At 45.4% G+C, this 13,067-nt stretch overlaps 1 protein-coding gene across 1 annotated transcript in view; it reads left to right on the top strand.

Annotated features, from left to right (window-relative positions):
* The window catches only part of LOC115005422 (spectrin beta chain, non-erythrocytic 1-like), a 33,378-nt gene that overhangs the window by 15,839 nt on the left and 4,472 nt on the right, over window positions 1-13,067 (top strand). Inside the window, exons 7-23 of the mRNA XM_029427221.1 lie at window positions 158-275; window positions 888-1,046; window positions 1,399-1,701; window positions 2,027-2,180; window positions 2,354-3,362; window positions 3,857-4,613; window positions 4,688-4,890; window positions 5,666-5,756; window positions 5,891-6,037; window positions 6,281-6,544; window positions 8,731-8,955; window positions 10,084-10,173; window positions 10,601-10,879; window positions 10,987-11,117; window positions 11,301-11,505; window positions 12,174-12,548; window positions 12,762-13,006. Coding sequence (XP_029283081.1) covers window positions 158-275; window positions 888-1,046; window positions 1,399-1,701; window positions 2,027-2,180; window positions 2,354-3,362; window positions 3,857-4,613; window positions 4,688-4,890; window positions 5,666-5,756; window positions 5,891-6,037; window positions 6,281-6,544; window positions 8,731-8,955; window positions 10,084-10,173; window positions 10,601-10,879; window positions 10,987-11,117; window positions 11,301-11,505; window positions 12,174-12,548; window positions 12,762-13,006 — 4,755 coding nt within the window. The remainder of the gene's footprint in view (window positions 1-157; window positions 276-887; window positions 1,047-1,398; window positions 1,702-2,026; window positions 2,181-2,353; window positions 3,363-3,856; window positions 4,614-4,687; window positions 4,891-5,665; window positions 5,757-5,890; window positions 6,038-6,280; window positions 6,545-8,730; window positions 8,956-10,083; window positions 10,174-10,600; window positions 10,880-10,986; window positions 11,118-11,300; window positions 11,506-12,173; window positions 12,549-12,761; window positions 13,007-13,067) is intronic.

Genomic DNA, 13,067 nt, shown 5'->3' with positions numbered 1-13,067 from the left:
GCTGCCTTTTTATTTCTCACAAACATGCCAAGAAGAGAGAAAAAGCTCATAGATAATCTGATTTATTTATCTGTTTGTTGTTATTGTGGATGGACACAGAAATAAAGGAATGATCGTACACATGATGAGATGTAAAAGTGGTATTCTTTGTCTGCAGGTTCACAGAGAAGGGGAACCTGGAGGTTCTTCTGTTCACCATCCAGAGCAAGATGAGAGCCAACAACCAGAAGGTCTACATGCCCCGCGAGGGCAAACTCATCTCAGACATCAACAAGGTGAGAGCTGCTCCACCTCCAGCTGTAAAATAACCCTGACACCAGCGGAGGAGAAGCTTTACAGCACCAGGATTAAACAGGAGTCAGGGAAATTATTTAATCAGTAAATGTTAGTTTGTATTGTGTGTCTTCAGATGTGAATATTTGTTAGTGTTCTCAGTATGACAGCAAACTGAATCTCTTTAGACGGTTGGATAAAACAAGATGGAACATTTCACTGTTTTCTGATATTAATATTAATGAATCAAGAATATAAATGACATTTAATGAAACTTATCTCAGACATCAACATGGTGAGAGCTGCTCCATCGTCCAGTCTGTCCTTAAAGGAAAACTTCCCCAATATGACCCTCTTACATCCGTCACTCCTCGTGTTTCCTTCAACTCTTGAAGAAAACTTTATTTCCTCTCCTGCCTCCACGGAGAACGAAGAATCAAAAAACGTAGAAAAGTCTTGATGAAGTGAATGAATGGAGCCGAGTTTAACAACAGAAAACTATGAAACATCAGTTTAACTCGCACAAGTCTCATTGATCAGCGATGCTTCACACACACTGGACTTTTCACTAGAACTGCATTATTTAAAACATTAATAACATTGTTTGCCGTCAGGCATGGGAGCGGCTGGAGAAGGCGGAGCACGAGCGGGAGCTGGCTCTGAGGACGGAGCTGATTCGTCAGGAGAAACTGGAACAACTGGCCCGACGCTTCGACCGCAAGGCGGCCATGAGAGAGACATGGCTCAGCGAGAACCAGAGGCTGGTGTCACAGGTGAGACACCAAGGAAGCTCCCGTTCACAGCGAGTCCTGGACAACATGTGCAGAAGTTACAAAGTTTCATATACAAGTTCAAACAAAACGAAAAACATCCAGGATCCGAGGCTAAAACTGGGTTTTCTTAAATGAAATCTTCTGAAATTTAGGTCTAAAATTGTCTTAAATATGATTTTATAGGTATTTTAAATTAATGCTCTCCTGTTGTTTCAACTGCAAATAATCAAGAGAGTCGTCTGAACTTTATTCACATTAACAAAGTATTATGTCTTTACTAAGAAGTCTTTCACTACCACAGTGTAACTAATATTCATGAACCTTGTTGAACATCTTTTCTTTCTCTCTGCAGGATAACTTTGGCTTCGACCTGCAGGCCGTGGAGGCGGCCACCAAGAAGCACGAGGCCATCGAGACGGACATCACGGCATACGAGGAGCGAGTCCAGGCCGTGCTCTCTGTGGCGAAGGAGCTGGAGGTTGAGCATTACCACGACATAAAACGCATCACGGCCCGGAAGGACAACGTGATCCGGCTGTGGGAGTATCTGCTGGAGCTGCTGAAGGCCCGCCGGCAGCGGCTGGAGATGAACCTCGGCCTGCAGAGAGTCTTCCAGGAGATGCTCTACATCATGGACTGGATGGACGAGATGAAGGTGAGTTTTCTCTTCACAATAAAAGTCCTGCAGCTCTGTGGAAACGGCACAACCTCGGCTAGAAGTGGAGAGAACTCAGAATGTGGAATTTCTGCAATGAACCCACAAACTCATGGTGTCAGAGATGCACTGATATGTGTACATGTTGTTGTGCACCAACACATTATTATGTGATGCAGACAGAATAAACAGCTTCAGCGGAGGTCACATGTAAACACACCATATTTAGTTTCACGTCATTTGTGTTCGTCCGGTAGCTCAAAGTCCAGAAACAGGAAGTCGCTGTTCGTCACCCTCTCGTCTGTTTTTCCATCTTTGTCTCCAGATGTTGCTGCTGTCCCAGGACTATGGGAAGCATCTGTTAGGTGTGGAGGACCTGCTGCAGAAACACGCTCTGGTGGAGGCCGACATAGCCATCCAGGCCGACCGTGTGAAGGCCGTCAGCACCAACGCCACCAAGTACTCCGTCAATGACGACGGTGAGCAGCACCACCGTCCAACCCATCTTATGAGTTCACTATGACTTCCTAACAAGCAGCAGGGACTCCCGGCTTACTTTAAAGAACCCAACCAGGGGAAGTTTCATGCTGATATCTGTTAGTTACATTTGTTACTCTATTCACCTGCAGTGTGTGTTTACCTTCCTGTCCAGGCTACAAGCCGTGTGACCCTCAGGTCATCGAGGATCGAGTCTCCCACCTGGAGTTCTGCTACCAGGAGTTGACGCAGCTCGCTGCTGAGCGCCGCGCCCGCCTGGAGGAGTCCCGCCGACTCTGGAAGTTCTTCTGGGAGATGGCGGAGGAGGAGGGCTGGATCCGTGAGAAGGAGCAGATCCTGTCGTCCGTGGAGCACGGGAAGGACCTGACGGGGGCACTGCGCCTGCTCAGCCAGCAGCGCGCCCTGGAGGATGAGATGAGCGGCCGCGCCGGCCACCTCAAGAACAGCATCGCAGAGGGCGAGGCCATGGTGCATGCCGACCACTTCGCCGCCACCAAGATCCAGGAGCGAATCGCTGACCTGCAGGCTCAGTGGGTGGCTCTGGAGCGGCTGGCGGCAGCGAGGAAGAAGAAGCTGGAGGAGGCTCTGGCGCTGCATCAGTTTCAGACGGACGCAGACGATGTGGACGCCTGGACGCTGGACGCCTTGCGCATCGTCTCCAGCGGAGAGACGGGCCACGACGAATTCTCCACGCAGGCTCTCGTCAGGAAGCACAAGGACGCGGCGGCGGAGGTGGCCAGCTACCGGACAGTCATCGACTTGCTCCACGAGCAGGCCGGCGCACTTCCCGAAGAGGAGGCGGAGTCAGAGGAGGTGCGTGGACGTCTCGTGGGCATCGAGGAGCGCTACAGGGAGGTGTCGGAGCTGACGAAGCTGAGGAAGCAGGCGCTGCAGGACGCTCTGGCACGCTACAAGATGTTCAGCGAGGCCAACGCCTGCGAGGTGTGGATCGACGAGAAGGAGCAGTGGCTGAACTGCATGGAGATCCCCGAGAAGCTGGAGGACCTGGAGGTCGTCCAGCACCGCTTTGAGAGTCTGGAGCCGGAGATGAACAACCAGGCGTCTCGCGTGGCCGTGGTCAACCAGATCGCCCGGCAGCTGATGCACAACGGTCACCCGAGCGAGAAGGACATCAAGACCCAGCAGGACAAACTCAACAACAGGTACAAATGAAACCACACGACTCACTGGCAGAACAAACAAATACAGATGCAACAAAGTGTAGGTGTGAGTATTATTATTTATTTAACCAGGAGTCATTCAGAATCTATTTCCACCTGGTCAGCAGCAGGATGAACAACACAGTTACAGGCAGAAAACACCAAATGAAACACAAAACAAAGCTCGGAGAAAAGAGTCTCGTGAAACAGATTTAAAAGCATTTGACAAGATTAATTCAAGTCTTTCTGCAACATATTCCACCTTGATGCACAAACAGAAAGAAGTGTTTAAAGGGTTACCTGACAGCGGTGGAGCTCAACATGATGAAGATGCTGAGCTTACCATCACCAGACATACTCAACATCTCACTAAAAATATATTTTGAGAATAGAAACCTAGTTTTTCAGCTGGTGCTTCTCGTGTGGTTTAAGGTGAATGAGCAGATATTTCACTTCTGTACTTGATATCTCGTGCTGCTGCTGTCCTCTACCTGCAGGTGGAGTCAGTTCAGAGATCTGGTGGATCAGAAGAAAGAGTCGCTGCACTCGGCTCTCGGCGTGCAGAACTACCACCTCGAATGCAACGAGACCAAGTCCTGGATCAAGGAGAAGACCAAGGTCATCGAGTCCACCCAGGAGCTGGGCAACGACCTCACTGGAGTCATGGCCCTGCAGCGCAAACTGACCGGCATGGAGCGCGACCTCGCAGCCATCGAGGACAAGCTGGGCGACCTGCGCGGCGAGGCCGAGCGGCTCGCGGAGGAACACCCCGACCAGGCCAAGCCCATCACGGGCCGGCTGGCTGAGATCACGGCCGTCTGGGAGGAGATGAAGAACACGCTGAAGAACCGCGAGGAGTCGCTGGGCGAGGCCAGGAAGCTGCAGCAGTTCCTGCGCGAGCTGGACGACTTCCAGTCCTGGCTGTCCCGCACTCAGACCGCCATCGCCTCCGAGGACATGCCCAACACGCTGACCGAGGCCGAGAAGCTAATGGCCCAGCACGAAGGCATCAAGAGCGAGATCCAGAACTATGAGGAGGACTACCAGAAGATGCGGGACATGGGCGAGATGGTGACACAGGGCCAGACGGACGCGCAGTACATGTTCCTGCGGCAGCGGCTGCAGGCGCTCGACACCGGCTGGAACGAGCTGCACAAGATGTGGGAGAACCGGCAGAACCTGCTGACCCAGTCGCACGCCTATCAGCTGTTCCTCAGGGACACCAAGCAGACCGAGGCCTTCCTCAACAACCAGGTACACGAGTAACCTAACTATGTAATAAACTGAAAACTACCGTTTCTGTCTTTAACTCTCGTCCTTGCCGGCAGGAGTACGTGCTGGCTCACACCGAGATGCCCACCACCCTCGAGGGTGCCGAGGCCGCCATCAAGAAGCAGGAGGACTTCATGACCACCATGGACGCCAACGAAGACAAGATCAACGGCGTGGTGGAGGCCGGCAGGCGGCTGGCAAGCGACGGAAACATCAACGCCGAGCGTATCCTGGAGAGAGTCTCCTCCATCGACGACCGGTACACATCTCCTCACATCGCACACTTTAGATTTCAGCTTTGTTTAAATGATTGAAATGACTTTATAGCCGCTCTGCTCAGATTACGTCTCTTAAGATTTGTTTCTTCTGGGGAAGTCAGCGGTAAACCACCAAACACTATGCGTGTCGGTCTGTCGGCCTTAATTGGTATTAAAATGTCTGAAATTGACCTTTAATTGATTGATCGTTTTTTTCTTGCAAATTCAAATCAGAGAAGAAATCTACTTTTTTAAAATAATTTACAGAACGCGTCTCGCATCAACGGCAGATCAACAACTCAATTTAATAAAAATTAATTATTCATGCCAGATTTTGCAGCCTGATTACAAACGAGTGTTTAGTGCAGGAAGTTAATGTAAAGTTTAAACCGAGGCATTAAATCCAACTTCCCTTGAGTTGTATATTATATACTTAAATCAGCATTGAAAACGTTTGTTATTCGTCATCTTTACAGAGATTGCTGATCAAAACAATCACGATTATCAGCTGATCGGAGACTGAAACTAAACTTCAGCGGCGCTCGCAGAAACAAAAAGCTTTTTGAAATTTGCTTTTTCTTCTTTTCTTAGAAAATTTGCTTTTAGTTTCCATTTACTTGGTGTTGGGCAGTGAACGCTAGATGAACTTCCCTAATCTTTAACTGGGAACTTTGTGTCGCTACTGGAGAATCTGCTGCTAGTAAATCCTGAATACATAATGAGCCCTCCAGCCAATCAGCATGAAGTATTTCTCTGAGTTCGTCCTCCGTGTTTCAGGCACAAGAAGAACCGAGAGGCTGCGGTGGAGCTGCTGATGAGGCTGAAGGACAACAGAGATCTGCAGAAGTTCCTGCAGGACTGTCAAGAGGTACGTCTCCGTCGTCCCGGAGGACCCTTTGGATATAGTCGTGTGTCCCCCCCCCGATAACACTGTGTGTGTGTGTGTGTGTGTGTGTGTGTGTGTGTGTGTGTGTGTGTGTGTGTGTGTGTGTGTGTGTGCAGCTGTCTCTGTGGATCAACGAGAAGATGCTCACCGCTCAGGACTTGACGTACGACGAGGCCAGAAACCTGCACAGCAAGTGGCTGAAGCATCAGGCCTTCATGGCCGAGCTGCAGTCCAACAAGGAGTGGCTGGACAAGATCCAGAAGGTGGTTTGTTGTTTATAGTGTTGCATCATCAGGGAAAAATAATCCCAATACGGCTTTAATGCATCCACAGGAACAGTAGCATAATAATTCATGTGCACGCCTTGTTATTGCGTTAGCTTTAGTTTTGACCAACTAAAAATAAAGGAGAACGACAAGGCTGAGATGACGAAACGACTCGCCATCCCCGAGCGTAAACGTTCTGTTGCAGCCGTCAGGATGAAGTTTACGAGTATTTCTCTGCAGGACGGCACGCTGCTGGTGTCGGAGAAGCCGGAGACGGAGGCGGTGGTGAAGGAGAAGCTGTCGGCTCTGCACGCCATGTGGGAGGAGCTGGAGTCCACCACGCAGACTAAAGCTCAGTGTCTGTTCGACGCCAACAAGGCCGAGCTCTTCACGCAGAGCTGCGCCGACCTGGACAAGTGGATGGGAGGCCTCGAGGGTCAAATCCAGTCTGACGACTACGGCAAAGACCTGACCTCCGTCAACATCCTGCTCAAAAAACAACAGGTACCGCCACAGTATTACACAAAGGACATTTTGTAAGTTATTAAAAGCTCTGAATTTATTCTCTGAGATTATTAAAAACTGTTTACGATAAAGAAAAACTGGGAATATTCTCGGATATCATGAAGAAAATTATAGAAAGAAACACCTAAAACAAAAGTATGAGATTATAAAGTCAAAAGATATATATGTATAAAAATAATTATGATATACAACCAGTATTCTTTGTAATTATAACATTATAAATTCACAAATTAAAACAAGAATATTATCTGAGATTAAAGTCATGAATTAATATTAGTACATTAGTATTAGTGTATTAGTATTAGTACATTAGTATTAGTGTATTAGTGTATTAGTACATTAGTATTAGTGTATTAGTACATTAGTATTAGTACATTACTATTAGTGTATTAGTACATTAGTATTAGTATATTAGTATTAGTGTATTAGTACATTAGTATTAGTGTATTAGTGTATTAGTACATTAGTATTAGTGTATTAGTACATTAGTATTAGTACATTACTATTAGTGTATTAGTACATTAGTATTAGTGTATTAGTACATTAGTATTAGTATATTAGTATTAGTGTATTAGTAGTAGTACATTTGTATTAGTGTATTAGTACATTAGTATTAGTGTATTAGTGTATTAGTACATTAGTATTAGTACATTAGTATTAGTGTATGAGTACATTAGTATTAGTGTATTAGTACATTAGTATTAGTACATTAGTATTAGTGTATTAGTAGTAGTACATTAGTATTAGTGTATTAGTACATTAGTATTAGTACATTAGTATTAGTGTATTAGTACATCAGTATTAGTGTATTAGTACATTAGTATTAGTGTATTAGTACATTAGTATTAGTGTATTAGTATTAGTGTATTAGTACATTAGTATTATTGTATTAGTATTAGTACATTAGTATTAGTGTATTAGTACATTAGTATTAGTACATTAGTATTAGTACATTAGTATTAGTGTATTAGTATTAGTGTATTCGTACATTTGTATTAGTACATTAGTATTAGTGTATTAGTATTAGTGTATTAGTACATTAGTATTAGTGTATTAGTATTAGTGTATTAGTACATCAGTATTAGTGTATTAGTACATTAGTATTAGTGTATTAGTACATTAGTATTAGTGTATTAGTACATTATTATTAGTACATTAGTATTAGTACATTAGTATTAGTACATTAGTATTAGTGTATTAGTACATTAGTATTAGTGTAATAGTACATCAGTATTAGTGTATTAGTACATTAGTATTAGTGTATTAGTACATTAGTATTAGTACATGAGTATTAGTACATTAGCATTAGTGTATTAGTACATTAGTATTAGTACATTAGTATTAGTGTATTAGTACATTAGTATTAGTATTAGTGTATTAGTACATTAGTATTAGTACATTAGTATTAGTATATTAGTACATTAGTATTAGTACATTAGTATTAGTGTATTAGTACATTAGTATTAGTACATTAGTATTAGTACATTAGTATTAGTGTATGAGTACATTAGTATTAGTGTATGAGTACATTAGTATTCGTGTATTAGTACATTAGTATTAGTACATTAGTATTAGTATTAGTGTATTAGTACATTAGTATTAGTGTATTAGTACATTAGTATTTGTGTATTAGTACATTAGTATTCGTACATTAGTATTAGTGTATGAGTACATTAGTATTCGTACATTAGTATTAGTGTATTCGTACATGAGTATTAGTACATTAGTATCGTACATTAATATTAGTGTATTAGTACATTAGTATTCGTACATGAGTATTAGTACATTAGTATTAGTACATTAGTATTCGTACATGAGTATTAGTACATTAGTATTCGTACATTAATATTAGTGTATTAGTACATTAGTATTAGTACATGAGTATTAGTACATTAGTATTAGTACATTAATATTAGTGTATGAGTACATTAGTATTAGTACATTAGTATTAGTGTATTAGTACATTAGTATTAGTACATTAGTATTAGTGTATTAGTACATTAGTATTAGTGTATGAGTACATTAATATTAGTACATTAGTATTAGTGTATTAGTACATTAGTATTAGTACATTAGTATTAGTGCATTAGTACATTAGTATTAGTACATGCATTAGTAGCAGGAGTACTAGTATGAGTCTGACCCCCCCCCCCCCTTTTCTGCAGATGCTGGAGAACCAGGTGGAGGTGCGTCAGCGGGAGGTGGTGGAGCTGCAGAGCCAGGTGAAGGCTCTGGGTCAGGAGGTGAAGGACACGGAGGAGGTGGACGGGCGGAGGCAGCTGGTGGAGAATAAGTTTCAGGACCTGCTGGAGCCGCTGCGCCGCCGCAGGAACTTCCTGGTGGAGTCCAGAGAAGGTCACCAGTTCAACCGAGACGTGGAGGACGAGATCGTACGTAAAGCAGAGAGTTTTATAATGAAGGCAGGAAACAATGTGCAGATAACTTCACAGTGAAACGTCTTCGTTTGGCCTCAAAGCAAAAACACAACTTGTTTCTGAAATAAAACGTCACATTATTCATTATCCACCTAAAGGTTCAAAGAACTGAGATGTTTCTAACAGGAGACAACTTTTGTCCCTGAGCAATAATAATAACAATACATGTAATCTGCAACACACCAGCACAATATATCACTGTATCGTCTGCATAGAAACGAAGGCACACAATACATCGCTGTATCGTCTGCATAGAAACGAAGGCACACAATACATCACTGTAGCGTCTGCATAGAAACGACAGTATCAACAGCCTGCAACACACCAGCACAATACATCACTCTATCGTCTGCATAGAAACGAAGGCACACAATACATCACTGTATTGTCTGCATAGAAACGAAGGCACACAATACATCGCTGTATCGTCTGCATAGAGACGAAGGCACACGATACATCACTGTATCGTCTGCATAGAAACGACAGTATCAACAGCCTGCAACACACCAGCACAATACATCACTGTATCGTCTGCATAGAAACGAAGGCACACAATACATCACTGTATCGTCTGCATAGAGACGAAGGCACACAATACATCACTGTATCGTCTGCATAGAAACTAAGGCACACAATACATGACTGTATCGTCTGCAAGAAACGAAGGCACACAATACATCACTGTATCGTCTGCATAGAAACGAAGGCACACAATACATCACTGTATCGTCTGCATAGAAACACACCAGCACAATACATCACTGTATCGTCTGCATAGAAACGAAGGCACACAATACATCACTGTATCGTCTGCATAGAGACGAAGGCACACAATACATCACTGTATCGTCTGCATAGAAACGAAGGTTCCTCATTTTGACCTAAATTATCTTTTACTATTACCTATATTATTATAGATTAGCGTTTCTATTAACAGTATTATTAATTGGCTCATATTTAGTCTATATATCTGATTTATTCGGAGAATCCTCTGTAAAAACAGACGTTCAGCGCTCGTATATCTGATGGGAATAATCCTTTAATCATCGGCTGATCACAGGACTCTCATGTTTTGTCTCCCAGCTGTGGGTCCAGGAGAGGATGGCTGTGGCCACATCCTGTGACCACGGACACAACCTGCAGACCGTCCAGCTGCTCATCAAGAAGAACCAGGTGAGACCACGAACACAGACAACAATGACGGAGCCGTGAATGTTACACGGAAAGAAAACTTGTGATCACAAATGTGCTAAATAATCAATTTATTTTTGTTTCCAAGACTCATGTGGAACTTATTTTGTGTTTCTTTAATGCAACACTGCAGAGAAAACCATGTTCTTCATGCTCTGCTCAATATTTAACTTCTAACTCGTCTTCTGTCAGCAAGAGGAAACATGAGAACATCAGCGTTTGTGTTTCTAACTTTGTGTGTGTAGATTTAAACAACAGTTACATTACATAATGCCTCATTTACATATTAAACATGAACACTTGTTATATAAAAAGTGTTAATGTGAGTAATGAAGTGGGGAAGCTTCATGATCTCAGATATTTGAGCGTGTTCACCTGCAGAGTGATACTGATACTACTTCACCCTCAGACTCTGCAGAAGGAGGTTCAGGGTCATCAGCCTCGTATCGACGACATCCTGGAGCGCAGTCAGAGCCTGCTGAAGGACGAGTCCTCCAACGCAGACATGATCTGCCGCCGCCTGGCGGCCCTGCAGGAGCTATGGAGGCAGCTGATGGAGGAGGCGGAGCGCCGCCACGGCCGGCTGGAGGAGGCGCACGAAGCGCAGCAGTACTACTTCGACGCCGCCGAGGCCGAGGCCTGGATGAGCGAGCAGGAGCTGTACATGATGTCTGAGGAGAAAGCCAAGGTGGGGGGTGGGGGGCCTCTCCTGCGTGCTCCTCATGTCAACACGCATTTTAATTTAGAATTAAATGAGGATTTTGTGACTGTAACACGATGTGTTTCCGTCACCAGGACGAGCTGAGCGCCGTCACCATGCAGAAGAAGCATCAGATCGTGGAGCAGGCGGTGGAGGACTACGCCGAGACCGTGCACCTGCTCTCCAAGACCAGCCGCGGACTGGTGGCCGACGGACATCCGGAGAGGTTCGTGTTGCTGCTCGAGAAGGACACGCTGTAAACATTAAACATTATTACATTATAACATTAAACAATATTACATTAAACAATATGACATAACATAAAACTGATCCTGAAGCCTTTTCAGCTGCAGAGCTATACTTTCTCACGTAGCCCGACAAAAAACGTGTATGTGTGTATGTGTGTCAGTGAGCGGATCAGCATGCGTCAGTCTCAGGTGGATAAACTGTACGCGGGCCTGAAGGACTTGTCTGAGGAGAGGCGGGGCAAACTGGACGAGAGGCTCCGCCTCTTTCAGCTGAACCGCGAGGTGGACGACCTCGAGCAGTGGATCGCCGAGCGGGAGGTGGTGGCCGGGTCGCACGAGCTGGGGCAGGACTACGAACACGTTACCGTACGTCACTAACACCATTCATGTCACATCCACAACGATGTTACTGTGATAATCGATCTCCCCAACGCTGCCTTCAGGTGCTCCTCTGATGGTCCCGTTTCCAGAGTTGTGTTTTCATGAGCTTCAAGTCGTGATGTGGAGACAACATGAACGCGACAGAGAAGAAGTGAAACTTAATGCATGTCTTTCCCGTTATTCGGATCCACTCCTAAATGTATTGGGTTCTTCCTCGGCTGCCACGATAATCTGACCAGAAGTTGTGACTGAAAACATAACACGACCTTGTTGTCGTAAGAAAAACTGTTGGATTAATTGTTAACTTTGTTTATTGTGCATTTTGTCTCCTTTTGGCAAATGAATTTCACACAGTTTTATCTTATTTTGCATTTCAATACATAATAATTTCATAATATATGTGGCGACGCTGGTCGTTGACATTTCAACTTTATTCTCAAAATGCAAAATAAATAGAAATCTCTTTGTTCTCCTTATGCTCTAATACTCTTCGGTAGTAGGGTCAGATTACATCCTTTACGAGGCGCTGGATTATTTATACGATATGTTGTGTATTATTTACATATATCAATATTTTTAAATATAGTTCGTAAACACCAGTATATCACAACCCTCACTAACTACGACCTCTGACCCGTGTGCTCCTTGCGCAGATGTTGCAGGAGCGTTTCCGTGAGTTCGCTCGGGACACTGGGAACATCGGTCAGGAGCGCGTGGATAGCGTCAACCGTATGGCGGACGAGCTGATCAACGCCGGGCACGGCGACGCAGCGACTGTGGCAGAGTGGAAGGACGGGCTGAACGAAGCGTGGGCCGACCTGCTGGAGCTCATCGACACCAGGACGCAGATCCTCGCCGCCTCCTTCGAGCTCCACAAGTTTTACCACGATGGGAAAGAGATCCTGGTGCGCATAATGGACAAACAGAAGAAGCTGCCGGAGGAGGTCGGCCGCGACCAGAACACCGTAGAGACGCTGCAGAGGATGCACACGACCTTCGAACACGACATCCAGGCCCTGGGAACACAGGTCAGTCACACCAAACCTACTTTATGGGGACACGGTGCTTTACGGTGACACGGTGCTTTACGGTGACACGGTGCTTTACGGGGACACGGTGCTTTATGGAGACACAGTGGGGACTGCTGGCTCACGTTACCCAGTCAGTTCCACACATTGGGTTTACTGAGCCCTGCTCTCAGATTCTTCACACATGTTTGACGTTTGACCCCGTGTGTGCAGGTGAGGCAGCTGCAGGACGACGCGGTCCGCCTCCAGTCGGCGTACGCGGGCGATAAAGCGGACGACATCCAGCGCAGGGAGAGCGAGGTGCTGGAGGCCTGGAGGAGTCTGCTGGAGGCCTGCGACGGACGCAGAGTCCGCCTGTTGGACACCGGGGACAAGTTCCGGTTCTTCAGCATGGTGCGGGACCTGATGCTGTGGATGGACGACGTCATCCGGCTCATCGAGGCCCAGGAGAACCCAAGGTACTGCCACGGCCCGCCGCACGCCAACACGTCGTCTGATGCGGGACGCGATAACAACGCT

This window comes from Cottoperca gobio, unplaced genomic scaffold, assembly GCF_900634415.1.
Source record: "Cottoperca gobio unplaced genomic scaffold, fCotGob3.1 fCotGob3_300arrow_ctg1, whole genome shotgun sequence".
Classification (NCBI taxonomy): domain Eukaryota; kingdom Metazoa; phylum Chordata; class Actinopteri; order Perciformes; family Bovichtidae; genus Cottoperca; species Cottoperca gobio.
The sequence above is the reverse complement of the archived record's forward strand: the minus strand, read 5'-3'. Positions and strand labels throughout refer to the sequence as shown.